Raw genomic sequence first — 26,436 nt, 5'->3', positions numbered from 1 at the left:
AGTTTAGATAGTAAGCTCCACATGACCAAACATCTACCCTCCTGTTCTTTGTGATATGCCTGCATGCTGCTGGTCAGATATATTCATTTATGCATATGACAACCACTGGTATGGGTGAGTGTGAAACCCAGGGGCACATGTCTTGAATTTGCAAAATAAAGATAGCATACAAGAAAGAATGTTTCTTGTTTCATTTCTGCTTTTAAACAATATGGTATGCTGCTGGCAAAGTAGTTTATCTGCCTTGGCCCCTGTTGCGGTCATAACCACTCATCCCACACACCTTCCTTTACTGATCCTGACTCAGCTTCCCTTTTTGGTCGCTCTTTCACAAACTCCCGGTTTGCAAAGGTCACTGGCCGGCTGGCTCCACCTGACATCAGTTCCACACACACCACCACAGCAACAACACTGTTTTCTTCTGGAATGTGTGGTCTGCCCTCCAGCCTCTGGTTCATACAAAGATGAACTCCCTGGCACTGCTCATCTATGCTACTGGTAAGTACCTCCCTGGTTTTTGGAAAAGGTTGGGGCATTTTGAGGTTACCTTGTTCATAGAAATGAAAAATGGCAGAGCAGAGCAGTGGTACTTCGGGGGTGCAATGCAGGAAATGGTTAGCCTGTGAAAAGAACATTCACTTAGGATGCACAGGGATATGTTTACTACAGAATGTGAAGTGCAAGCAGGGGTGTAATCAAGGGGGAGGGAAAAGCGGAGTTCTGGGACTTCTCCCACAGCAACAGCAATGATGCCCTGAAAAGCAGAGTTCTGGGACTTCTCCCACAGCAACAGCAATGATGCCCTGAAAAGCAGAGTTCTGGGACTTCTCCCATAGCAACAGCAATGATGCTCCTGTTCTGCAGGAGCAATTCGGTGCTGCTTCTGGAACTTTGTTCAAAGGACATTGGCTTAAAAAAAAAAATTCAGGCCCATCAGGAGGAAAACTGAGAAATTTGCATAGGAGCATATATTAATGTCTCTCTAGGCCATTGTCTTTCTCAAGCAGCTTGAGAGACATTATGTATTGTGTGTTACATGGGGCTATAATCCTATGCAAATTTATCTGGGGATAAGTCCCACAAACACAATAGGAGTAAATACTGTATGCTAAGGCAGTGTCCCTGCAGCATGTGACAGTGGCACTGCCACTTTAAAGGAACTTGTGCTGCTCGGACATTAATTCTGGCAGTCTAAGGCCCCAAGAAGACTGGCAACTCAGTGGAGCAATGCGGGTGTGGGTGTGTGTGTCATAGGATGAGCTCCTGCCCTTCAAAATTTACCTCTACACCATTTAATTCCAAGCTTTAATTTTTATCACAGAAAGATGGGGTGTAAATATTAATTAGCATAGTAACTTGGGCTGCAATCCTACACAGAATTGCAAAAGAAAAAGTCTTATGGAGTTGAATATGGGTTACTTCCAAGTAGACATACATAAGTGTGCACTGTATGCAAGTTTACTTGGTAAGTTCCACTGTGTTCAATGGGACTTACTTCCCAGTAAGTATGTATAGGACTGCAGCCAACAAAAGTCTGAGATGATGAATCAGCAGGGGCTACTCTATGTCATGGAGGCTGTTGGATTAAACATTAATTTTTTGAATATGATGTATTACTGAAATAGGGATAAAGAAAGGGCCATTCCCTTCCAGCCCTGAGAGGTAAACTTTTGTTTATTGAATTGTATGTTTCTCCTATTTCCTTTAATATCTGAAATAAAACAATCCAACCCTGGATTGAGATCTTAATAATACATAAGTGTACTGAAATTAAAACAATCAGTTTAAAGGCAGAAGATTAATCAACTAAAATTATTTAATTGTTTGGGAGTTGTGTTTGTTTTATTTTTGTAGATAACCTCTGGTACACAAAAATATATTATACCCATTCACGTAGCTATATCCCTGGATATTATTTTATGGCCAAACTTCTCCACCATGAGATTGTTGTCCATTGTCCTTTGGGCAAAATTTTGTCCTGTTCCCCCCCTCCCACTTTTGGAGAAATCAACCACTCCACCAGTTCTGCAGACACTGGTAATAATTGGCACCCTGGACAGTGTAATTTGCTGAATATCACAAGGCCAAGGTCAAGAAGAGGGGACCTATAGTGACTGCAAGCTAAATTGTAGCTGGAAGCCCATATGACTTGTCCAACAACCAACTTCTGTCTTCCCATTTGGTATTTAGACCTGCCACCCTTCCTTGAGAAGGGGCTTCTTTTGCATTTCTCAGCTGAGAATGTGCTGCCTTTTGTCCCTTCCTTTGGATAACCCATGCAGTGCTATTGCTTATAGCTGCTGCATCAAATGTCATTGTATAAGTATGACACAGGCACTTGTGAGATATTGCCTGTGGCATGAATGGCGACAAATAGCAGAATTGCCTCTGACTATGCTCAGACCACTTCGTGTATTTTTCAAATGTTATTTATTCATTTCTTTATTAGGTTCTTTATTTATAGCAAGTTGCCCAGCAAATCATGGGCAGTTTTGAATTCTGAGGCACAAAACATGCCATTGAGAACTCAGAACGTTCAAATGTGCACATCTGGGAAAGGTCAGAAGGAGATTATTGGTAAACTGGCTTTGGAGGTCATTTGGATGAAATCGCCCTTAATTCTGCGCTGATCCTTTTCCTTATTGTTTTTCCTTGGAGAGTGGAATATTTGGGGCTCTTTCTCCAAGATGACAGGTCACTAATTTCACAAGCACAGTCTATGCTCTTCTCCTTCCTCTCAGCTTTCTGGCTCTACCTCCCTTGCCTGTAACCACAAAATGGTTTAAGACAGACGGAGAGATGCCCTCTCAGTGGCATTGTTCTTATTAGGCTTCAGGAACGGAGTTCACCTTCAGGAAGGCTCGCCTAGCACGGACAGCAAACACTAGCAATGCATCCTTTTTCATCCCCACACTAAGGGGGAATTACACCTGTAATGTTATTCTTTGAAAGTTCTGCATTCAGCCGTGCAGGTCCCTCGCTATCACTCAAACCAACAGAAGCTTTACATTACAGCACAATGTAGGCATTACATTTCTGCAAAAGCAAACAAGTTTATGAGTAAGGCTGTGCATTCCACCCTCTTTTCTGCCTTGCAATCTCCAGCTCTCAGATTGTGTAGCCGGACGTTTCACTCTCCATGCGGCCTAGTCATTTTCCCTCCTGCTGCTATGCCTTCTCCTGTTGCTAACCGTCAGCCCCAAGCTCCAAGGAAATGGCACTGAGAAAATGATTGCCGATACTAGCTGTGGGATTTCAGTATGAGAAACACAGACCAAAATTTTAGAAAGGTCAGCCTTGGAAGGAAGACCATATAGTTATTTCCTAAATTGCTTTCTGGATAATGATGCTTTGAACACTAGTTCATCTTTTGCAATAGCTTCACACTGCTGTCTCATGTCCTCTTTCACATTCACCCACTTCCTGGTAACTATGGTAAATATAACCTGCATAGGGTGCCACCATCTTTTTTCTTGCGAGAGCTCTGTGACAGATGAACCATTTGCGCCTCTTGCACCCCCAAGAGTATTCTAAATTGCTCATGTAGGACCTACACCTCTCCAAAGTGTTTTATTTCAATTATTATCTGCTATTTTCTTGAAATTGTGCCAAACATATATGGGAGAAAATGAAACTTCAAAAACAGCATTCAATTTCAATCACAGGGGGGAAAAATATGTTGGCTTCACAGAATTTGAAGACATCAAAAAACTCACAAGAAAAATCAAAGAGAAGGCTGCTGCAATGTCCCTTAAGTCAGAAGGTTCATTTGTCGTGCAGCTTTTGATAAAGCCAGACCCATATCATGCCTTGCATCCAGGCAATTCCCTTGATGACAAGCAATGTTGCAGTTTCAGGTTCCCATATACAGTATATGAATGCATATGAATACATATATCCCGTATTGACAACTGTTTATAGATACTTTCAGTATGCATTTGTAAATACTGCTGAAAAGCAAAAAACAACAACTATTGTGGCCAATCAGAAAATATATTAATATCAGTAGTCAGGGCCAAATTCAAATTTAAAACAAACAAAAAAACCTGGAAGCACAGAAGGGAAGGAGTACTCTTTAGCACAGTATTTCTGCCAAGTTTGAACTTGTGTCTCCCCTTCTTAATTTACTCTGTTTTCTTGGACTCCCCCCCCCCACCAGGGCCGGCTTTGGAGCAATGCTCCTATGTCTTGTCTCTGGGAGGCCCTGCACTGGGTGGGTCTCCCATTGCTGCAGCCAGCATCAGGCAGCTTGAGTGGGCCGCAGGGCGAGCAGAGTGTGGGCTTGCTTGCCCTCACTGGGACTATTTAGCCTGAAATGGGCCTCCTGGAAGCAGTGGCATAGCTAATGATCGCGTAGCCCGGTGCCAAGCTCAAAATGATGCCCTGGAAGTGATGTCATGACCGGGCTTATAAAAAAGTGAAAATGGGAGAAAATCCGCATCCTCCCCCAGCAGCTCACCACCCACTTACTCTGCTGCCTCCCCCCAGGCTCACCCCATATTAACATCTTATTGGTTCCATGCTGTATTATAATAACAACTAATAACACCTAATTCGCTCTTGGAACAATCAGTCTCATTGGTCAATTGTGAGTTAAGAAAAACTATGGTTTGTTACATAATGCAGTTGTGTTTTTATTTTCTGGTTATTTGGCTATAACTTTTGATAGAAAAGAGATACTTTGACTTGGTTTGTTCCATTGCAATCTGCACTAAATTATCTTTCCAATGATATATAACATGATACTCTTATATGATAATATAACATATTACTCTTACATATCAAGGTTTTCACAATTTTGGCCACTAGTGTCAAGCTCAAGTTGTTGCCCCCCATAGCTTGTTGTCCGGTGCAACTGCTACCCCCTGCACCCCCCTTAGCTATGCCACTGCCTGGAAGTAGTTGATGGTGACGTTATGTCTCCGCCAACTATTTCCTGGTGCTATGCTTTGGGCACAGCACCACAAACATCTGACTCACTGTGGCTGCATCTGCCGCAGCTGCCTGGTTAATGCGAAAGCTGCGTGAGCCAGTCCTGAGGCTGACCCTGTCCCGACCCTGTGTTAACCCTCTGTTTGATATAGCAAATCTCACATTACCACAGAATCTGTGGGTCTGGTTGAATGGATATGAAATGCTTGTATTAGCAGAAGTGCTGTCTCAGCCCCAAATGTCACCAAATCCATTGCTAGGCAACATGGCCCATTCGGCTGCTCTACACAGTGAACCAAAGGACAGGAGATAAGTAAGCAGATTCTTCCTAAAACTTCTGGTTAACAAGTCACACCCCCAGTCACACTCAAGGCAGGGGAACCTCTTCCTGCTTCCGTTTTTTTTGTTTGTTTTTAATGGTAGCATGCTGATCACAGTCCGCCAGCTTCAACTCTATGCTATTTCCCTGTCAGTGTTTCGCGTGACCCGCAAGGATGGGTCTTTTCTTGACCCACAGTTTGTCTTTTTAGTTGTAACCCAGGCTAATTGAAACTGGAGCTGACTAGTCACTGCCACACTCTAGTTGCCTTTTTGGCAACACTTTTTCTTGCTGCCATTTCCAAACAGCCCCATTTAGTCTCTTTGCTCTCCTTTGGCATGAATAGTCATGGAAGTCCGACAGAGCCAAACCTTGGCCAAAGGCACTGCCTAACATGTCTCTCTCCCCAAACATACATGGTCTCTCCACTGCTTTGCTTCAAGGACGGAGAGCCCAATCCTGAGCTCAAGGCGCCAGCTTACCACCGGCACACACTGTTGCAAACACCCCATAAGGCACATTTGCAAGTCCTAATGCTGGGTGAGCACCCGTGCTAGCCCAGGGGACCGCCAAGCAGCGGAGAGGAAAGCGGGGTGGGGAGGAGGCAATCCGGGAAGGTGGGGGGAGGGCGGGGGGAGGTGAGAGACGGGGAGAGGGTGGGGGAGGCATGCCAGGGGGAAGGAGCAGGGAAGGAGGGAGGTGGGACTGGTGGAGTGAACATAAGAACAGCCCCACTGGATCAGGCCATAGGCCCATCTAGTCCAGCTTCCTGTATCTCACAGCGGCCCACCAAATGCCCCAGGGAGCACACCAGATAACAAGAGACCTCATCCTGGTGCCCTCCCTTGCATCTGGCATTCTGACATAGCCCATTTCTAAAATCAGGAGGTTGCGCATACACATCATGGCTTGTACCCCATAATGGATTTTTCCTCCAGAAACTTGTCCAATCCCCTTTTAAAGGCATCCAGGTTAGACGCCATCACCACATCCTATGGCAAGGAGTTCCACAGACCGACCACACGCTGAGTAAAGAAATATTTTCTTTTGTCTGTCCTAACCCGCCCAACACTCAATTTTAGTGGATGTCCCCTGGTTCTGGTATTATGTGAGAGTGTAAAGAGCATCTCCCTATCCACTCTGTCCATCCCCTGCATAATTTTGTATGTCTCCATCATGTCCCCCCTCAGGCGTCTCTTTTCTAGTCTGAAGAGGCCCAAACCGGATCCAGAGCCTTCACCTCAGACTCAGCACCTGACACAAAGGCTCTTATCTCACCGCCAACCTTTTGACTGGTGGTGAATCGAGTAGCCACATTGCAGGGCTGCTCCCTTTAGCCGGGGGAAAGGGATGAAAGTCCCCTTCTCCCGAGGTGCCGTCTGTGGCTGCCATGGGAGTATAGGATGCGGCGGCAGCCACATAGGAGCTCAAGATTGGGCTCTCAATGGGTCCCTTTTGCCCAATTCAAGAAGAATGCCTGAGAAGTGCCTTTACTCCATCAATGTGCCCTGGCAGAAGGACTATCTCTTTAAGGGAACAGTCCGATCCAACTTTCCAGCACCAATGCAGCCATATCAATAGGGTGTGTGCTGCATCCTGCGGTGAGGGAGCAGTCAGGGAGGCCTCCTCAAGGTAAGGGAACATTTTTTCTCTTACCTCAGGGCTGCATCACAGCTGTTTCAGCACTGGAAAGTTGGATGGGATTGGGCCCTAGGAAAGCAATTTTCAATGTTTATCTTCTCATAGCACACTGGCCTCTATGGTCCTCTCTAGAGTCTTCATCTCTTGTCACATCCAACTTCTGGGAGACTCTTCCAGGTTCTGCGGCTCTGTTTCTAAGGCAACTGTCTATAATAACAAATCGTCTGTCCCTGTTCCTCTTGCAGCTGGTGGTGGAAAGAGGAACAGACAATTTGTTACTACAGAAGGTGTCCTAGAAACAGAGCTGCAGAACCCACAAGAGTTTTTCAGTGATTTTCAACGCTGGTCTCCAAACTTCTGCGGCACAACTGCAGACCTTTTGTGGCACACCAATGTTCCATGGCACGCCAGTTGAAAATCACTGCTCTAAGACCCGATTAGTACCCACAAGCACCCACAAAGTTTGGAGGTGGGTGTCCCATGGCCAACAATTACAGGTCTCTTAACATACACATACTGGGGAACATGGGCATCATTGGTACATATATGCCAGGGTACTTATGGTAACACTGCATAAGAAGTCTGTTTACGGATCCCCTGCAGTGCTAACACCATGCCACGGATTCAGTGTGGATACAGAACAACCAGTCATCTTCCAGGAAACAGCAGAGGGCTTTGGGCAGAGTGTGGTTCAGTTTGGAAGAGGAGCAAATGCGGGGTATGTACCTACTGACGCTTCAGATCTATACATGGACAGGAAGTCATCTGCCTCTTGTTGTTCTGTCTCCATAACAAGGAGTTCTCTATATTGCTGCATGCTTCTCATTACCCTAATCAGTGAAAAGGTCCAGAGGAAATGCTGCTCATGTTTGGTCCTCTTTGAACAAGAGTACTGGAAATGTAGGCATGTTTGTAGTACTTGCTTTACTTGCAAACACATAAGTAGAGCACCAGTGGAGGCAAACAGGATGCAGTCCTAGGCTGCAGCTCTGCATTAGAAATACCCTGGGTCCCAAGGTGTCTCTTGCCAACTCTCAGTTCAGACACCCACAGGCACACATCCGCCCTCTCCCTTGGCCAGAGGGCTGGTGCCATCTACACCACACAAGGAACCGATTGCCAGATATCGCCACTCAGGAGACATCAAATGACCCATTATGGCTAATAAACAGTTGGCCAGCCATAATATATTCTCCCTCTTGCAGAGTGCTGGTTGGTGCCCCCCTCCAGAGGGGGGATGTGAACGAAACAGGAAAACTCTATAGATGCCGGAAGGCGCAGAGCAAATCAGGCAGCTGCCAGGAGGTCACTTTGCAAAGTAAGTGTTTGGCTGGGTAGAGCTGGCTTGCTTGTAGGATTGCAACAAAGGAAAAGGGTTGGTAGCTGAGCTTCGTGGCTTGCCGCTGGAGCACACACCCAAAGTTGCGCATGTTCTGTGATTCTGCAACTGCACTGCACAGGAGCATACACTAGTAATGGCAAATAATTCAGAAGTCTGAAGATCTCATGGAACGTAGTTTTCAAGTTTGAATGCCCTTACGTATTTATTTAGATTTTTCTTTATGATTGTTTTTACTGGTTTTCTTTCAGCTATGTAGCTATTTAACCATTTAACAATGATCAAAAAGCAAAAACAAAAGCAAAGAAAATAGTTATTCATTATAAGAACATAAGAACAGCCCCACTGGATCAGGCCATAGGCCCATCTATGTTATATATTATATATAACTTTTTTTGTGAAAAGAATTGGTTTACATAGGAAAGGAATGGAAAAAAAGGTTACCTTCCCATAAAGGCTCCAAATCTTAAAACAACCACTACCACCATCACAACAAAGAGATTCACCAGCAAAGAACCACTACAAAAACTGCTGGGGTGAATAGAACAGTTGTTGTCACCATGCTAAATATAAGAGAACCACCACTTCAAAGGTGACTCTGTCTAGTTATTTATCTCATTTTCATACCACCCTTCTGGGGTGGTGTACATGGGTCCTTCCCTCCTTTTGTCCTCACAACAACCCTGTGAGGTAGGTTAGGCTGAGTGACAGTGACTGGCCCATGGTCACTTAGGAAGCTTCATGGCTGAATGCAGATTTAAACCTGAATCTTCCAGGCTAAGTCCAACCCTGGAACCACTGCACCATCCTGGCTCAGGGAACCAGAACTCCTACATTGTGGGTTCAATTCTTAGCTGTGGGAGAGAGATGAAGTAATTTTGTGGGTTAGAGATGGGGTAGAAGATAGTGTAGGGTCTCTCTTCAAGCCAGAGCATAAAAACATAAGAAGAGCCCCACTGGATCAGGACAAAGGCCCATCTAGTCCAGCTTCCTGTATCTCACAGTGGCCCACCAGATGCTCAGGGAGCACACAAGGCAAGATACCTGTATCCTGGTACCCTGTCTTGCATCTAGCATTCTGAGTTAGCCTACAACACATATGAAGCATAACAGATGAAGAACTCCCTGTTTCATTACTCAGAGCTTTTGAAGAAGTTACTCTCTCTCTCTGAGGGACAAACTGGAGGAGACAATGGCAGGCCCTTATGAATCCTCAGAACAGCAATTTTCAGCATTTTTCATCTCACAGCACAGTGACCTCTACGGTCTTTGCCTCTTGTCACTCCTGATTCTGGGGACACTCTTCTGGGTTCTGCCACTCTGTTTCGAGGGCAACTGTCTGTAGTAACGAATTGCCTGTCCCAATTTGTTACTACAGAGAGTTGCTCTAGAAACAGAGCTGCAGAGCCCAGAAGAGCTTTTCAGCCATTTTCAACCACCAAACTCCCACATCTGCTCCAAACTCCCACTGCACACCTGCAGACCTTTCACGGCACACCAGTGTGCTGTGACACACCAGTTGAAAACTGCTTCCCTAGAAAGCAGTGGAGGATTATTTAAAGCTCAGCATGAGTGTGTGGAAAGGGGCACAAAAATGTTTCCTCTCAGGACTGGCCCAAGACCTCTCAACAGCTGAAGGCAGTGGGTTCACCACCTGAGGCAGCCATTTTGGCCAGCCTCAGGCATGAGGGGGACTTGCTTCTCCTGCCTGTATTCCCACCCCCCACATATGCACTGCTTTCCCTCAGCTTTTTTTCTCCTGCTTCCATTCTGGAACACTCAGCTGTGTGCAAAACAGCTGAGAGAAAGCAATGTGGGGAGTGAGAACCAGCAAGGGAAGCGAGTGAGAGTCAGAAAGAAGAGAGAGGCTAGGCACCCTGGGGGAGAGGAAGAGAGAGAAAAGAGACATTGGGCGCAACCCTAACCCCTTATTTCAGAGCTTTCCAGCACTGACATAAGGGCAATGCAGCTCTGAGGTAAGGGAGCAAACATTCCCTTACTTTGAGGAGGCCTCCGCGAGTGACACCCAACAGTAGGATGCAGCACACGTCCCATTGGCACCGCTATGCCAGTGCTGGAAAGTACTGACATAAGGGGTTAGGATTGTGTCCATTGTCTCCTCTAGGTTGTCCCTCAGAGTGAGCGCTTTAGACAGAGGCACTTCAGCCTTTCATAGCCAAGCCAAAAATTCTTAAGTGAGAACTCAAATGGGGGAGATGAGGTGCAAAAGGGAGGAATGCAATTCATTCACCCCTTTGGTCAATTTTCACCACCATTGCCTGTTTTGTGTCAGTGCTTCTCCTACTGGCCACCAAGAGATGCCCTGGTGAATTTTACTCCCTCACACCCTCTCCACAGTCACCCCCGATCATTGCCAGAATTGCCCCTCACTTTTGCAGTCTGCAAAACGGGGCCATTTCAATCCCAAACTACTGTTAAAGCCTCTTAGAGCTCAATCCTAACCAAATTTCCAGCACTGGCATAGCTGTGCCAGTGGGATATGTGCTGCATCCTGCAGTTGGGGGGCAGTCACAGAGGCCTCCTCAAGGTTAGGCAATGTTTGTTCCTTTACCTCGGAGTTGCATTCCCCTTATGTTGGTGTTGGAAAGTGGGTTAGGATTGCGCCCTTAATGTGCTATATGGGAATTGTTGGTTGGTAAGACTGTGTCTGTTTGGGTGTCGTGGTGTTGTTTTGAATAATTCTTTACAGGCTCTTTGCTGGCTCTTTCTCTAATATGAATCTGAAGCAAAATGTCTGCCTGAACCTCTCCTCTGCCAGGAGGATTACTGAAATGATGTCTATGAAAACCTTTAAAGAACCAAGCATGCTGTATGGATACTGCCTTCTCAGTGTGTGTTACTTCTTGCAGGACCCAACGATGCCATAAATATGTCTCTTGGTTTGTCTGTCTCTGCCTACAACTCCCAGTTGCTGGTAAGCAATGCCCGCAGGTAGTCCTTGTTGGAGACACTGCTGCTTCTCAGTCCCTCAGACTCCTACTTGGAGATCACCTTGGCACCACTAAGTTAGGGCTGTCAGTTATTCCAAACCTACACCCCAGTTGAGGTTTAGCCAACTGTTCTCTTAACTTCCAAAGAAGAGGCCCGCTGTAGCCTTGGCAACCTGACAGCTTATGGGGAAAGAAGGTGACAACAGGGTGAGAAAGCTTTGGCTGCAGTACCAATGGCATGCTATTGCAGGAGGACATTATGAGCACCCTGCATACTCAACTTTGTGATCCCTCTCTTTTCTCACAAGGACCAGGGCTTCATTTAGGAAGCATCAACTCCAGAAAGCCTTATTTATTTATTGGTTATTGTTTATAGACTGTATATCCAACCTTTTGCTTAAAAAAGGGGGGGGGGAAGAAAAGCCCTTAAGGCAGTGGTTTTCAAACTCTCATGGAGAGTTTGAACCACAGTAAGTCTTGGTGGGGGCAGGGGGGAGGCAGTGAGGAGGCAGCGACACGTTTCCCAGGATCGCATGGCTAAACGGGGCTGCAGGGACTGGGACGCACTCACCAGTCCCTGCAGCAGCCTCCCTGGGGTGCAGAGAGCCCTGTGCAAGCATCTGCAGAGCTCCCCAGGTCGATAAAAGTGAAAGTGGAGTGACTGCGCTTCATCTCTGCAAAACCGAAAGTGGAGCGCAATCCCTCCACTTTCACTTTTGGAAGACTGGGGAGCCCTGCAGACGTTTGCGCAGAGCTCCCCACACTCCCAGGAGGCTGCTGCAGGGCCTGGTGAGTGCATCCCAGTTCCTGCAGCCCCGCTTAGTGATGTGATTCGGGGATCGTGTCACTGCCTCCCCCCTTCCTCCTCGCTGCCCCTGCACCTTAAGGGGGCAGAGGCCAGGGACTTCAGGCTGGGGCATTGCGACGCCCCAGTTTGAACACCACTGCCTTAAGGCCTCATAACAATAAAACATTAAACGCAATGAAAATAAGCAAACGGTAACCAGAAAAACAAAACAAGCAAGTATATAAGAATCTAGGAAAGAAGCAACCTGTAATTCATATATTAATAAATATATAAAACATTATCAAATATCAAAGCCTTTAAAACAGTGTTCCTCAAACTGTGGGTCGGGACCCACTAGGTGGGTTGTGAGCCAATTTCAGGTGGGTCCCCATTCATTTCAATGTTTTATTTTTAATATATTAGACTTGATGCTACCCTGCGACTGCATTTGGGGAAATGTTACAGGCCTGAACTTTTAACAAGCCACTATGTATATTCTTTTAACGATGATAGTAAATGGGATTTACCCCTGGGTAAGTGTGAGTAGGATTACAGCCTAAGATTGTTAAAAAATTTTCCTGCTTGATGATGTTACTTCTGGTCATGACACCATTTCTAGTGGGTCCAGACAGATTCTCATTCTAAAAAAGTGGTTCCCAATGCTAAATGTGTGAGAACCACTGCTTTAAAAGCATGAGAAACCAGACTTTGTGTGGCACCTGAAAAATAATACCAGGGGTATCAACTGGGGAAGAGTTCCATGATTGGGATGCTGCAACACAAAAGGCATCGGAAGCCAAACGTGGGGACAGGCAGAGAAAGGCCACTGAAGTGCTTAGTTGAGGGGCAGATTCATTTGAGAAAGGATGGCCTTTTAAATACCCTGGTTAGGCTCATGGGGTTTAGGCCAAAACCAGTAGTGTGAGTGGAGTCTGGAAACAAATTGACAGCCAGTGAAGGTTTCTTAAAAACACTTTTGTAGTACATTTGTGATGTAGTACATTTGTGATAGCCTCATTTGTTGCTGTTTCCAGATGTTTTTCAAAGGCAGCCCCCCCCCCCCATGTACAATACATTAACCCGAAAGTTACCTGAGCCTGGATAACAAATCATCTTTTCTAAACATAAGCTTTAATTTAGCAAGAGAGTGACTATGAGCACAGAGAGAATGCTTCTTTAGTGCACAAGACTTTTAGGTCAAGTGGATGTTGCTTCTGGATAAGTTTTAACCTCAGCACCTGGGGGGGGCACTGATAACAATCCCTTCTGCCTGAATGTTGCTAATTACTCTCCCCTTGGTTCTCCAGGTCTGCGGCCCCACAGTGCAGCAGGCCTGTGGGACAAACATGTACATCAAGGGCTACTGCTTTCTCCTGGACCAAGACCTGAGGCAAATACAACACTTTCCTAAGTCATTGCCAAGTAAGACCAACATACAAGGAAGGAATTAAGCAATACCAAGACAGGGACCACCTATGGGTGGCAGCAGAGGGAGTATACTGGGGTCAAGGAATACACTGTGCTGATCTTCTGGGGACTGAGGAAGGAAATGGGGACAAGGATACCAAGGGTATATTTATATTCTCTGCTTTCTTTTGGAAAAGTGTCTGTTTCACTTAGCATTATAGAATTACTCTGTACCTACTGTATTTCCTGACCCTGTTTCTCTGCCTTAAGAACAAGAACAGCCCCACTGGATCAGGCCATAGGCCCATCTAGTTCAGCTTCCTGTATCTCACAGCAGCCCACCAAATGCCCAGGGAGCACACCAGATAACAAGAGACCTGCATCGTGGTGCCCTCCCTTCCATCTAGCGTTCTGACAAAGCCCATTTCTAAAATCAGGAGGTTGCACATACACATCATAGCTTACACATCATAGCTTGTAACCCGTGATGAATTTTTCCTCCAGAAATTTGTGCAATCCCCTTTTAAAGGCATCTAGGCCAGATGCCAGCACCACATTCTGAGGCAAGAAGTTCCACAGATCAACCACAAGCTGAGTAAAGAAATATTTTCTTTTGTCTGTCCTAACCCAACACTCGATTTTAGTGGATGTCCCCTGGTTCTGGTATTATGTAAGATTGTAAAGAGCATCTTTCTATCCACTCTATCCTTCCTGTGTATAATTTTGTATGTCTCAATCATGTTCCCCCTCAGGCGCCTTTTTTCTAGGCTGAAGAGGCCCAGATGCTGTAGCCTTTCCTCGTAAGGAAGGTGCCCCACCCAGTAATCATTTCAGTCACTCTCTTTTGCACCTTTTCCACTTCCACTACGTCCTTTTTGAGATGTGGTGACCAGAACTGGACACAATACTCCAGGTGTGGCCTTACCATCAATTTGTACAATGGCATTATAATATTAGCAGTTTGTTCTCAATACCTTTCCTAATGATCTCAAGCATAGAGTTGGCCTCCTTCACTGCCACCGCACATTGGGTAGACACTTTCATCGAGTAGTCCACCACCACCCCAAGATCTCTCTCCTGATCTGTCACAGACAGCTCAGAACCCATCAGCCTATATGCGAAGTTTTGATTTTTTGCCCCAATGTGCATGACTTTACACTTACTTATTGAAAGAAATATGCCATTTTGCTGCCCATTCTGCCAGTTTGGAGAGATCTTTCTGGAGCTCCTCACAATAGCTTCTGGTCTTCACTACCCAGAAAAGTTTGGTGTCGTCTGCAGACTTAGCCACCTCGCTGATCAACCCTGTCTCCAGGTCATTTATGTACAGGTTGAAAAGCACCACTCTCTGTTTCCTGGTCTTCAACCAGTTCCCAATTCATGAGAGGACCTGCCCTCTAATTCCTTGACTATGGAGTTTTTTTCAGTAGCCTTTGGTGAGGGACCGTGTCGAACACCTTTTGAAAAGTCCAGATATATAATGTCCACGGGTTCTCCCGCATCCACATGCCTGTTGACCTTTTCAAAGAATTCTATAAGGTTCGTGAGGCAAGACTTACCCTTACAGAAGCCATGCTGATTCTCCCTCAGCAAGGCTTGTTCATCTATGGAGATTCTATCTTTGATGAGGCATTCCACCATCTTACCTGGAACAGACGTTAGGCAACATTGATCTTTAATTTGTCAATTAAGTCTGAAACATCTCTTTTAACCTCTATCTGACAATTCCTTGGTAAGGGGGTGGGGCCGTTCAGGCAGTGGTATCTGCCCAAGATATTCTGCCATGAAGACAGATGCAAAGAAATCATTTAATTTCTCTGCCATCTCCAAGTCTCTTTATTTCCCCTTTCCCTCCCTCACCAACGAGGGGGCCAACTGCTTCTCTGCCAGGTTTCCTGCTTCTAACATATTTGAAGAAGCTTTTATTATTCCCCTTAATGCTGCTGGCCAATGCGTTCCTCATAGTCTCTCTTGGCCTCCTGTATCACCTTCTTACATTTCTTTAACAGCTTCATGAAAGGTAGAAATCAACTTCTAGCTACTATAAGTGAGGCAGACAATCCCCCCCTATAGGACACAATCCATCAGTTACCGTATTTTTCGCTCCATAAGATGCACCTGACCACAAGACACACCTAGTTTTTAGAGGAGGAAAACTTACTTTTAAAGTAAGCCTGCCCTCCCCCTGTGGCGCCTGTGCAAATGAGGACCTTGCCCCCCCGGTGCGGACCTTGCCCCCTTTGCTCTCCGCCTGCCCTCCCCCTGTGGCACCTGTGCAAATGAGGCCCTTGCCCCCGGTGCGGACCTTGCCCCCAGTATTCGCTCCATAAGATGCACACACTTTTCCCCCCACTTTTTTGGGGGGGAAAAGTGCATCTTATGGAGCGAAAAATATGGTAGTTTTCCTAAGCAAGCCACACTGAACTATCCGATTTTTCACTTTTGTAAGTATATATGTTGGAAAACGAAATCCTACTGAGTTCAATGGTGTTACTTCCACATAAGCACGCATAGAATCCTTGAAAAAAGTTGATAAAAGTGCACTTTTTTGCTGCCTTGGTCCGACGCAGTGAGAAAATTTAGGGGCATAGCTGGGCCGGCATATCCATGAGGCCAACTGAAGAGGCTGCCTCAGGCAGTAGAATGGTAGGGGTTGCCCATCTCTGCCTCAACTGCTCAACCTTCTACTTCCATTTTTTCTACTTCCACCTTCTGGAATTTAAAAAGAAAAAGGGGGACAAAAGGAAGAAATGTGGAGCACAGGAGAGTGCTGAGCTAGAGGAGAGGCAGAGGCTGGCACATCATCACATAAGGGGGGCAGCATTTGGCATGCCACCTCAGGTGTCAGGAAGTTTTTGGGCATAGCATTACCTGGGTTCAGGCTTCCTTTTGAGGAGAGATCATTGGAGACTCACTGTGTCTTTGTCATTTTGCTTCATTTGCAAATACAGGTGTCTGCTGCTTAACAACGGTTCGCTTAATGATAGACTGCATATACGATGGTGGTCAAAGCACAATAAAGATGCTCTTAATGAGGCAATCACATCTTCCATATCCTGCAGCAGAGTGTCTGTTTACACAACAAAGAGGCTCTTAATGCAAAGAAGGGGCAATCTATCTCCAATAGTCTGTGCAGCCAGCAAGTGTCTGGCAGGGAGTGTCTGCTTACACAGCAAAGGCAATACATTGGACTGAATGTTCACTTAATGACCTAATCGCATAACAATGGGGATCAGAGAACGTATCCCCATCGTTAAATGGCACCTACCTGTATACAGGTTTGTGCATAGGACAGAGTTAAGTAGCACATGGTCCTGCAATCAGTGTCAGTTACATGTGTCTTCTAAGCATGTCTGTAGCTGCTTAGCTGCCAGGTCATCTTCTCGGTTCCATTTCAGTCTTTCCCAGATCAACTCCTAACGCCCTCCGCTTCTTCCAGATTCTTCCAGCTCACATGCAGCCTTTCGTTTCCACTCACTGTCCTTCAAAGAGGGAAGACTCATCTTGTGCTTTGACCATAACTGCAAATAATAATAAAACATGAAACAACACAAAATGGAAGCAACAAAACAGGAAAGCAGCTCAAGCTCCCAAAGCCTCCTGTAATAAAGATGTTGTCTTAACAGGCTCCTAAAGGCGAAAGGGGGCCATTCCAACCACATGGTGATAGACCATTTGCAGGGCCAAGCAAAGAGCTCAGGCAGGCTTGTATGGTGAAAGGTTTGCATTAAATGATCTTGATTATGTATCTGTAGCTCCTTAAAAAAACAAACCTGTTTTTTCATCTCCTAGAATGCACCATACGGGCCACCGACATAGTTCTTCTTATAGATGGGTCAGGGAGCATTGAACATTTTCAATTCACGGAGATGAAGACATTTATTTCAAAAATAATGAAGAAGTTCCGACACACCAGTGCCCAGGTAATGTTGGGATGATCGGTTATGGGTTATGGAGCAGAAGGTGGGTTGACATTTTATTAGAGAGCTGTAACACAATCAGAATTCAGAATCTTCTACCTCTTATTTACAGTTAAAGTACAGCTTCCATACTAAGACCCTTTGGTGTCCCTTATGAAATGTTCTTGTCGGGGTTCCCCCTCTCCCCAGGGACCCCAGCTTACCAGGGCAGGGGTCCCAGAAGGCAGAGACCAGCAGCCAGGGCCCCATACTGGGTCAGTGGACACCAGGGGCGGGGCCAAGGATGCCTAAGGTCAGCAGCTGCCAGAAGGTGTACTTTTTCAACCCCTCAGGCAGGAATGGGAGGGGCAAGAGGAAGCAGGAAGCCCCATAAGAGGCGGGAGGACGGTGATGATGGGCAGAGCAGAAAGAGAGGTGAGGCAGGAGGTTGTGCAGTCAACAGCTCCTGCCCAAGACCCAGAGCAAACAAGCCACACTAGGGAGGAGGACCAGGGTGCCTTAACCCTCTCCCCCTGAGCAAGTCTGAGGCCCCTCTCTGGGGCATGCCTGCCTCAAACCCCTACAGTTCTTCCATCATTTGCTACAGTTGATCTTCTCTCTATTAATTCCCCATACAGTATTTGATATTGCCCCTTTAATCTCCCACAACTTGCATCTGCAAAGAAAAGGTGAACTGTAAGTGATCTATTGACCAACCCCTCGTCCTATACTAAAAAAGGAAATGTTGCCATCCAAAAAGAGTTTTGCTGGATCAGACCAAAGGTTCATCTAGTCCAGCATCCAGTGGTCCACTGGATGCCTCCAGGAAGCCACAGGCAGGAGATGAAGGCGTGCCCCTCTCCCACTGCTGCTCCATTGCCATTGGTATTCAGACTGAGAGGCACACTGCCTCTGAGCCTGGAAGATGTGCACAGCCATGATGACTAAGACAACCTCAATAACAGAGGGTTGGGCAGGTCATGCAGAGTGAGGTTTCCTATTGCCACATACACTGTCACAAACCACACCCTGAAGCAGATGGTTCTGTTGCGCGATGTCAGTTAAGACTTCAAATGATTGCACTATGGTGAGAGCTTAAAAAAACATGGAAGTTTAAAAAGTGGGAGGTCACCCGGAAGGAGAAAAAGAACACCAACTAAACAAATGTCATCTAGATTCTCAGGAAGAAATTGAGGAATGAAACTAATAAAGGATGGTGAAAGCAGGGCCAGCCCAAGACCTCTGGGCATCTGAGACTGCGTTCCCCCTTCACTACACCCCCAGATGCTGCCCTCCCTTTTAATTTTTCTGTCCAATTCTCTTCCGGTTTTAGTTCGCCTTGGCCCAGTATTCAAGCAGATATAAAGAACACTTTGACTTCCTTCAATACCAGCAAAGCTCAGATCCTGATGATCTTATCAGAGGCGTCTCACAGCTGAAGGGGGGCACTCGGACAGCTACATATATTCAGAAAGTGGGGTAAGATCTCCTCTTTGTTTACCTGATTCAACATGTGATGCAAATATAGCAACAATCTTAGCATGTTTCCTCTGTTTCATAGTCATTACTGGCAGCATGAGACCAATGCAAGAAGAAGGGAGAGGTGATGTCAAAAGCAGACCTGGCCTAATTTGAGGTGGTACCCAAAGTGGTACCTAGATTCCCCCCACCTTTAAATGTTTCATTTGGTACACGCGTTAGTGCATTCACCCTGGCCACTGCAGCTGTCTCCTTGCCCACCTGGCTGCTTCTTCAAAGCCGGCTAGGCACAGCATACTGGGAATGGAAGCCCTCCTGTTCCAACATACTCACAAGCTGTTTTGGGGAGTGGCCAGGCAAGCAGAGAGGCAATGGATCTTGGAATGGATCCTGGAGCACATATACACATCCCCACTTTCCTCTGTCTTGATTGTGTTGCCCGCTTCTGGCACAATGACTACTTCTTCAAAATGGGGGGGGGGGGTAGCGTCTGGGAACTTTTCTTGTGCTCCTTGAATGCTCAACCAGCCTCCCTGAAGAAGAGAGCAAGTGGGCAAGGAGGGGGCAGCATAGCAATACCCTTTTGCATAGTCTCCTGAAGGGGAATGGTTAGAACAGAACTGCAGCAGCCCCCTGCTTCCTCCTCCAACTTTGCTGCTGTAATGCTTCGCTCATGGCAGCAGACTGGAGGAAGATACAGACTGTTGTTGCTGCCCCAATCCTCTTCTTGTTCACTTGTTCTGCTCTAAGAAGAGGATCTCGGAACATGGGGTGAAATAAGCATGGGCAGAGTCTGGGGTATGTCTGTCACTATGCCATCTTTCCCAACCCACCAGAAAGTAACTGCATCCAGCCTCATGGGCGGGTCAGCCCTGTTGTAGATGATTAAGTTCCTTCTGTTGTAGATGGTTAAATTGTGAAGATGCTGCACCATTAAAGGGAAGGGAAAGTGGGAAAAGAGGACTGGGAGGTCAGAGGGATGTGAGGTGGGGTCGGTGAGAGACATTAGCATTGTGTGAAATGTTCTGCTTACATAAAGGGGCCAAGGGGTTAAGAAAGGGAAAAAAACAAGAAATTGAAGGGAAAGCAGGACAGGGAGGGAATCTTAGGAAAGAGGGGGAAGAAAGTCAGGATCCCAGAGAAGGCATGAGACAGCCCCTGGCACAGGAATTTACCATAGAGAGTACTGTAGCCTGGAACAGCAGCTATAGGTAAGGTGTGGACCCCTTTGGCAGACTGTAAAGCACTTCTCTCACCTGAGAAGGAAGGGCTACTGTCTCTCACTCTACTATTTTTCTTAATTGACAATATAGTTCCTCAAACAGGAGCACTTCTACACTACTGGGCATCCCAGGACTTTTGAGCCATATGTTGGGAAGCCAGAGACTGATCTTCCCAGCCCCCATAATTAAAAATTGTAATTGGCCTCCATATTGGCCACAACCTCTCTCCAATGAGAGGAGAGACAGAGAGAGTCCTAAATTCACCTTACACACAGAGGAATTGAACACAGACATCCTGTGTTCCCAAGGGTTCAGGAACAGAGAAGCGTAGACAAACGAAGGTGTGGAATGCGAGACCACCTCACCAATGGGTTGCAAAGATGGTTGAAATGGGAAGATAGTTTAGCTAGAAAGGACTGTGCAGCTAAGGATGCCTCTCTGTACCCTGTTGCAATGGCACCTCAGGAATGTGAAGTAGAACAGGCGCTGTGAGGCTAGAAGACAGCTGAGACACAACAAGTTGCCAAGGAAGGAGAATGCACAGTTTAGGGTTCTATGACCAGGCCTTTCCAAGTGTTTCAGTCATAGGACTTAAATGGACTCTTTTGTGGAATTTGCTCATCCTGTTGTCAGGAGATAGTCCTTGATGGGTTCAAGTAACCCTTCCCTAATCTTCTAGGGCAGGGGTGCCCAAACCCCAGCCCTGGGGCCACATGCAGCCCTCGAGGCTTTTCAATGCGGCCCTCAGGGAGCCCCAAGTCTCCAATGAGCCTCTGGCCCTCCAGAGATTTGTTGAAGCTCACAATGGCCCGACGCAACTGCTCTCAGCGTGAGGGCGACTGTTTGACCTCTCGCGTGAGCTGTGGGATGAGGGCTCCCTCCACTGCTTGCTGTTTCATGTCTGTGATGCAGCAAAGACAGCAAAGGAAAGGCCAGCCTGACTTTGTGCAAGGCCTTTTCTAGGCCTTGAGCTATTGCAAGACCTTCATTCATTCATATAAGTTCATCTTTAATATAGTCATTTATGTAAACCGCCTTGAATAAAGTCTTGAATAAAGACCAAGAAAGGCGGTATATAAATACTGTATATTATTATATATTATTATTAAACTTCTGCAAATTTATTCAAATTTTAAATGTAAATTAATTCTCCCCCCCCCAGCCCTTGACACAGAGTCAGAGAGATGATGTGGCCCTCCAGCCAAAAACTTTGGACACCCCTGTTCTAGGGTGAAGATGGCTGTTTTCTTTTGTGTCAGACCTTAGGAAAAGTGTGTCCAGGTGCCTTTGACTGTTCATGGGACCTGTTCCTCATTTAGTGTAGAGCTCTGATTGATTTGACAATTGTTGTTGTGGGAAAGCCAGGGGCCAGAGGCACGACTCCTGTAACCTAAACAGTCATGTTTCTCTCAGGGACAGGAGAGACTGGAAGCTCCTAGGATTGTGGCATTGAACAGGATGGCAGGGCAAGATGCAGCTGTTTGTAAAATTTTACTGGAGGTTTCTGGAATTCCTCAGATTTAAACTCTTAGTGATGCCGCAAAAACATTTGCAGTATCTTGGAACTGGAAGAGCAGAGAGGACATAATCTCACCTTGAGGCTGTCGGGGAACGCACAGGAACCAGGAAAGTTCTTCCCTCCACGAAGGCCCAGGATCCTGTCCCACCATGCCCTCAATGATTCCAAGACATGAACAAGCTTAAGGACAGGGTTGGCCCAAAATCTTCTAATCCCTGAGGCAAGAGGCCAGATGCTGCCCCTCTTTACCCACCCATGTGTTAGGCTCCCACTCTCCAATGCTCTAGCTCAGCATTCTCATTCCTACCATATTTCATCTTCCTCTCTTCCCCTAATTTAAATGAAAGAGTGAAGGGAGGGTGAGCGAAGCACTCCTTCCTTCCCGGTCCCTTCCTGTTTTCAGCAATGAGCGTACATAAGGGGCTCTTGGGGTGCTTATGCATGAGTGTGTGCACCCTGGTGAAGATGGCAGCAGTGAGTTGGGGCAATATAAGGCAACTGTTTAGTTGGGCCACCCCCAGTAGTAAAACTCATTAGCTTAGATGGCTCGAAAAGGGAATTTCACTTTTTTCCTTCCTTATTTCTAATTGTGTATGCTTTGTTGAATACTTAAATACTAAATACACTGAATAATTTAAAAAAATGTTTCTCCATCACATTTTTTCCAGGCGTGAGCTCTTCCTCCCACAAAAAGGATCCCGCAATGAAGCCTCTAAAATACTCATTGTGATAACAGATGGAGAAAAACAGGGAGACCGCCTGGAGTATAGCGATGTGATACCAGAGATTGAGGCAGCTGGCATCATCCGCTTTGCCATTGGGGTGAGGAAATGAACAAAGGAATCCTCGAAGCATGACCAGGAAGGAACAGGATTTGAACCAGAAGAGAAAGGATCATGAGGTTGGAAAAGAGTAGTCCAATTTTTAATTGCTCCTCTGCCTCTGATTTCTAGAGATGAGCAGGTGAAGATGTCTATCTTAATGTTGTGAGATACTTCACTTGTCCATTTAAGAAGATCAAGCTGTGGCTAAAGACACAGGAGCAGACCGTGCCATACTCCCCCGCCCCCATCAGTCAGCAAACACTAGGTTGAGCCTGTGTGTAGGCAAAGTGAATAATGGGATTTCCCCTGATTCTCACATTTTGTCATTCAAATGATTTTACAGTAGAACAAAAAACAACACAGGGTACATTATCAGGTTACAGAATTCATTGTAACAGGATGTGGTGATGATCACTGGCTTATTTTAACTATACATTTAATTGGGCAAAAAAATTGAAGTTGGTTTTTTAAAAAAAAAACAATTATTGGGACTGTTTTCCAAAGAACACTTCTAATTTTGGGTTGAAAACCTATTTCTCTTCATTTCATTCAAATATACACAGAATGGGATAATACGTGGCATGCATCATCTGGTTAATTGCCTCTAGCAACACATTTCATTCTCTTCTTTGTCCCTTCCCTGGCTTGTTGCAAAGGTTGGAAGAGCTTTTGACCAGGGCACCTCTGGCAGAAGGGAGCTCAACGCTATTGCCTCTGCACCTGCCTCAGACCACGTTTTCTCCGTGGACAACTTTGATGCCCTGAATGATATTCAGAACCAACTTCAGGACAAGATTTTTGCCATTGAAGGTATCAAATCCAATGCCCCATTAGATGCACATTCCATTAAAAACATCAGTCAGCGCCCATATTTGGATGCATATACAGATAAGGGGAGATATGATAGTCACGTGTAAAACGGCATATGGTGTGGAGGAACTGGAGAGAAAGAAGTTTTTTTATCATACTCCCCAAATGCAAAAACTCTGGGTCATCCAATAAAATGACTGGCAGATGATTCAGGGCAAAGAAGAGAAATCCTTCACATGGAAATATCCTTCATTAATCTATGGAATTCGATACCACAAAGTGTGGTGATGGTATCCAGCTTGGGTGGCTGTAAGAAGAGCTTAGACCAGGGGTGTTCAAAGTTTTTGGCAGGAGGGCCACATCATCTCTCTGACATTGTGTCAGGGGCAGGGGGAAAAAAGAATTAATTTACATTTAAAATTTGAATAAATTTACATAAGTTTACATAAATGAATATATTAAAGCTGAACTTATATGAATGAATGAAAGTCTTGCAATAGCTCAAGGCCTATAAAAGGCCTTGCACAAAGCAAGACTGGCCTTTCCTTTGCTGCCACTACTGCATCACAGACGTGAAACAACAAGCAGTGGAGGGAGCCCTCATCCCACAGCCCACGTGAGAGGTCAAATAGTCGCCTTCACGTTGAGAGCAATTGTGTTGGGCCAGTGTGGGCTTCAACAAATCTCCAGAGGCTCATTGGAGACTTGGGGTTCCCTGAGGGCCACATTGTGAGGCCTCGAGGGCTGCAAGTGGCCCCAGGGCCAGGGTTTGGACACCCCTGGCTTGGACCAATTCATGGAAGACAGGTCACTTGAGGGCTACTAGTTGTCTGCTGTGTGCAGGTGTCTCTGACTAGCAGTTTCAGTGAAGAAACAGCAGGAAAGATTTCTTTGCCTGCATGTCCCATTTTGGGACTTTCTGGAAGCATCTGGATAGCCACTACGGGAAGCAGGATGCTGAATCAGACAAACCTTAGATCAGATCAAATAGGGTTTCCCTGGATATTGTAATCCCATTAAAGGCACTGGAATCGCACCTCAATGCAAGGATATCCTAGACACTGGGTAACCCCAAGTAAGTGAGACAGTTAAGTGGATGATTGCACATAACTAAAGGAGCAGCTTTCACACATCTCTGCTTGGAAGAGACCATGTGTGTTAATCCAATTTACAGAATTCAGTACAAGCACACCCTTCAATTAAAAAAAAGAAGAGCCCCCACTACAGAATTTACAATTTCCAGTCCAGGGTGCCATCCCCCCCCCCAAAAAAACAAAAAACTGAGGAGCCATCAAGAGCCAACTTGGAGAGCAAGAGAACGGAGCTTACCAATAAGAGGAAGGAGCTGGTATTTCACTGAGAAGTGCCAGGGCTCAAACTTGCTTGGAAATTGCAGCCTCTGACCAAGTAGCAGTTACTAAGCCCAACTACAAGTTTGCACTCCTTTGAGAGAGATGTGAGGTTGCCTCACCAGGCACCACCCCTTCACTCCCAGGTTCCTCCCTTTGCATCTCAGAATTTGAGCCTCAGGAAACTGAGCAACTCTATGAACAGCTGTTCCCTCCTTTTCCAACAGGCACACAGTCCCAAAGCAGCAGCTCCTTCCAGCTGGAGATGTCCCAGGAGGGATTCAGTGCCTTGCTGACCCCGGTGAGTCACTCCAGCCCCTAGTGGCCTTCTTCTTCTGTAGGTTGATATGTCTTGTAACCCTGGATACAAGCTAGTTTTGGACATGCAGAGGGCCAGGGTGATGCAGTGAATGAATGAATGGTTAGATTTACGTGGGACAAGACCCCAGGTTCAAATTCCAGCTACACCATGAAGCTCATGGAATGGACTTGGGCATGTCTCTGGCAGAATAGGTTCCTGCTATATTTAATGGGGATATCTGGAGCGTCAGCATTTTAGGGCCTGGGTGAGAAGGTAAGTCTTGACACCAAGTCCCCTTAGAGGGACTACCTGAAGGCCCAATCCTGTTTATGCAGCCTTTCCACTGGTCTGTAGAGTTTGGGCCTGTAACTCTCGGTCAACCTGCCTTACTTTGCAAGTTTGTTATGAAGATAAAAAAGAGAAGGGGTGCTCAAAAGAAGTGCTCAAAAGAATAGTGGGATAAAAATGTAATTAAAAGGCTGAGGGGAATTATAAATTAGTGCACCAGACAGCATAGGAGTTTTCTCCAAATAAGATAAATGCATGAGGAGTGTAGTTTTGTCTGCCAAACGAGTAAGCAGTCTGTAAAGTGTTCTCTGCCCCTTGTGATGGTTTAGGATGGATCCGTGTTGGGGGCAGTAGGAGCCTATGACTGGTCTGGAGGGATCTTCCTGTATGGGAATGATGGCAATGCAAGCTTCATCAATGTGTCCAGCAGTAGTAAGGATATGAATGATGCTTATCTTGGTAAGAGTCAAAAGCAAATTCTTCTGTGCTCTTGGGCTGTGTTGGAACTGACTGGTGAAAAATTCTGAGCAGCTTTTGCAGAATCTGTCTCTTTGGGAGCAGGGAATACTGGAGATTACTGGCTGAGCAGGTGTTAACTAGAATGCAGAGACAAGCACACAGGCTGTACCCCGTTCATTAGCCTTCTCTTCCAAAATTGCAGCTGTTGTTTGCTTCTGGCACATGTTGGGTCATCACACAGGTAGATTTTCTCTTGACTTGAACCCAGCCCAGAAGCAGCTGCATCTCACTGCCGGTGGAGAATTCTCCTTGTAAAGCTACAAGCAGATTACTACTTTGTCAAAGGCAGCTACACTCTTTCCTCTCACTTGTCAAGTCTGCCATCTTGTCTCTCCAAGGTTACTCAGTACAGATGGTGAAAATTAACAGACAGATCAGCTATGTGGTGGGGGCTCCTCGTTACCAGCACGTTGGCAGAGTTGTCATGTTCAGCCAAGAAAATGGGCAGTGGTCCCTGAAATCAGAGCTGTCTTTAAAGCAGGTAAGGGGGCTGTGGGGTTGCATTTGCACATATAATGCGGCTGAAGCCTGCACTTCCCCTCTAGCGGTCCCATTTGTTAGTTTGTTCGTACATTGGTTAAGTGTTACTGTGTGTGTACAGTATGTGTGGGTGCCAGCTAGTATGGTCTGTTAATGTGGGTTTGGCGTGGGAATAGGGGTGGGGCAAAGAAGCTTGCTTATGGGAATTGTTTCTATGTTATGTTATTTGAAAATGTAGTTAACTTTGTAATTAGTATTAAGAGTTGTGGCAATTCAAAATTGGCCTTGTGGCCCACAAAACAGAAAGAGCCTTTTATTCCCACAGAAGCCACATTCCTGATCAAACGCTTTAAGTGCTCAGGCGGTCCA

At 46.0% G+C, this 26,436-nt stretch overlaps 1 protein-coding gene across 1 annotated transcript in view; it reads left to right on the top strand.

Annotated features, from left to right (window-relative positions):
• Window positions 1–275: 275 nt before the first annotated feature.
• LOC136653484 (integrin alpha-X-like) overlaps window positions 276–26,436 on the top strand; it is a 45,375-nt gene continuing 19,214 nt past the window's right edge. Inside the window, exons 1-12 of the mRNA XM_066630382.1 lie at window positions 276–498; window positions 7,496–7,610; window positions 8,098–8,210; window positions 11,102–11,166; window positions 13,277–13,391; window positions 17,169–17,299; window positions 18,609–18,754; window positions 22,165–22,318; window positions 22,977–23,130; window positions 24,707–24,780; window positions 25,398–25,527; window positions 25,926–26,068. Of these exons, the coding sequence (XP_066486479.1) occupies window positions 465–498; window positions 7,496–7,610; window positions 8,098–8,210; window positions 11,102–11,166; window positions 13,277–13,391; window positions 17,169–17,299; window positions 18,609–18,754; window positions 22,165–22,318; window positions 22,977–23,130; window positions 24,707–24,780; window positions 25,398–25,527; window positions 25,926–26,068 (1,374 nt within the window). The 5' untranslated portion in view covers window positions 276–464. The remainder of the gene's footprint in view (window positions 499–7,495; window positions 7,611–8,097; window positions 8,211–11,101; window positions 11,167–13,276; window positions 13,392–17,168; window positions 17,300–18,608; window positions 18,755–22,164; window positions 22,319–22,976; window positions 23,131–24,706; window positions 24,781–25,397; window positions 25,528–25,925; window positions 26,069–26,436) is intronic.

This window comes from Tiliqua scincoides, chromosome 5, assembly GCF_035046505.1.
Source record: "Tiliqua scincoides isolate rTilSci1 chromosome 5, rTilSci1.hap2, whole genome shotgun sequence".
Lineage (NCBI taxonomy): Eukaryota > Metazoa > Chordata > Lepidosauria > Squamata > Scincidae > Tiliqua > Tiliqua scincoides.
The sequence above is the reverse complement of the archived record's forward strand: the minus strand, read 5'-3'. Positions and strand labels throughout refer to the sequence as shown.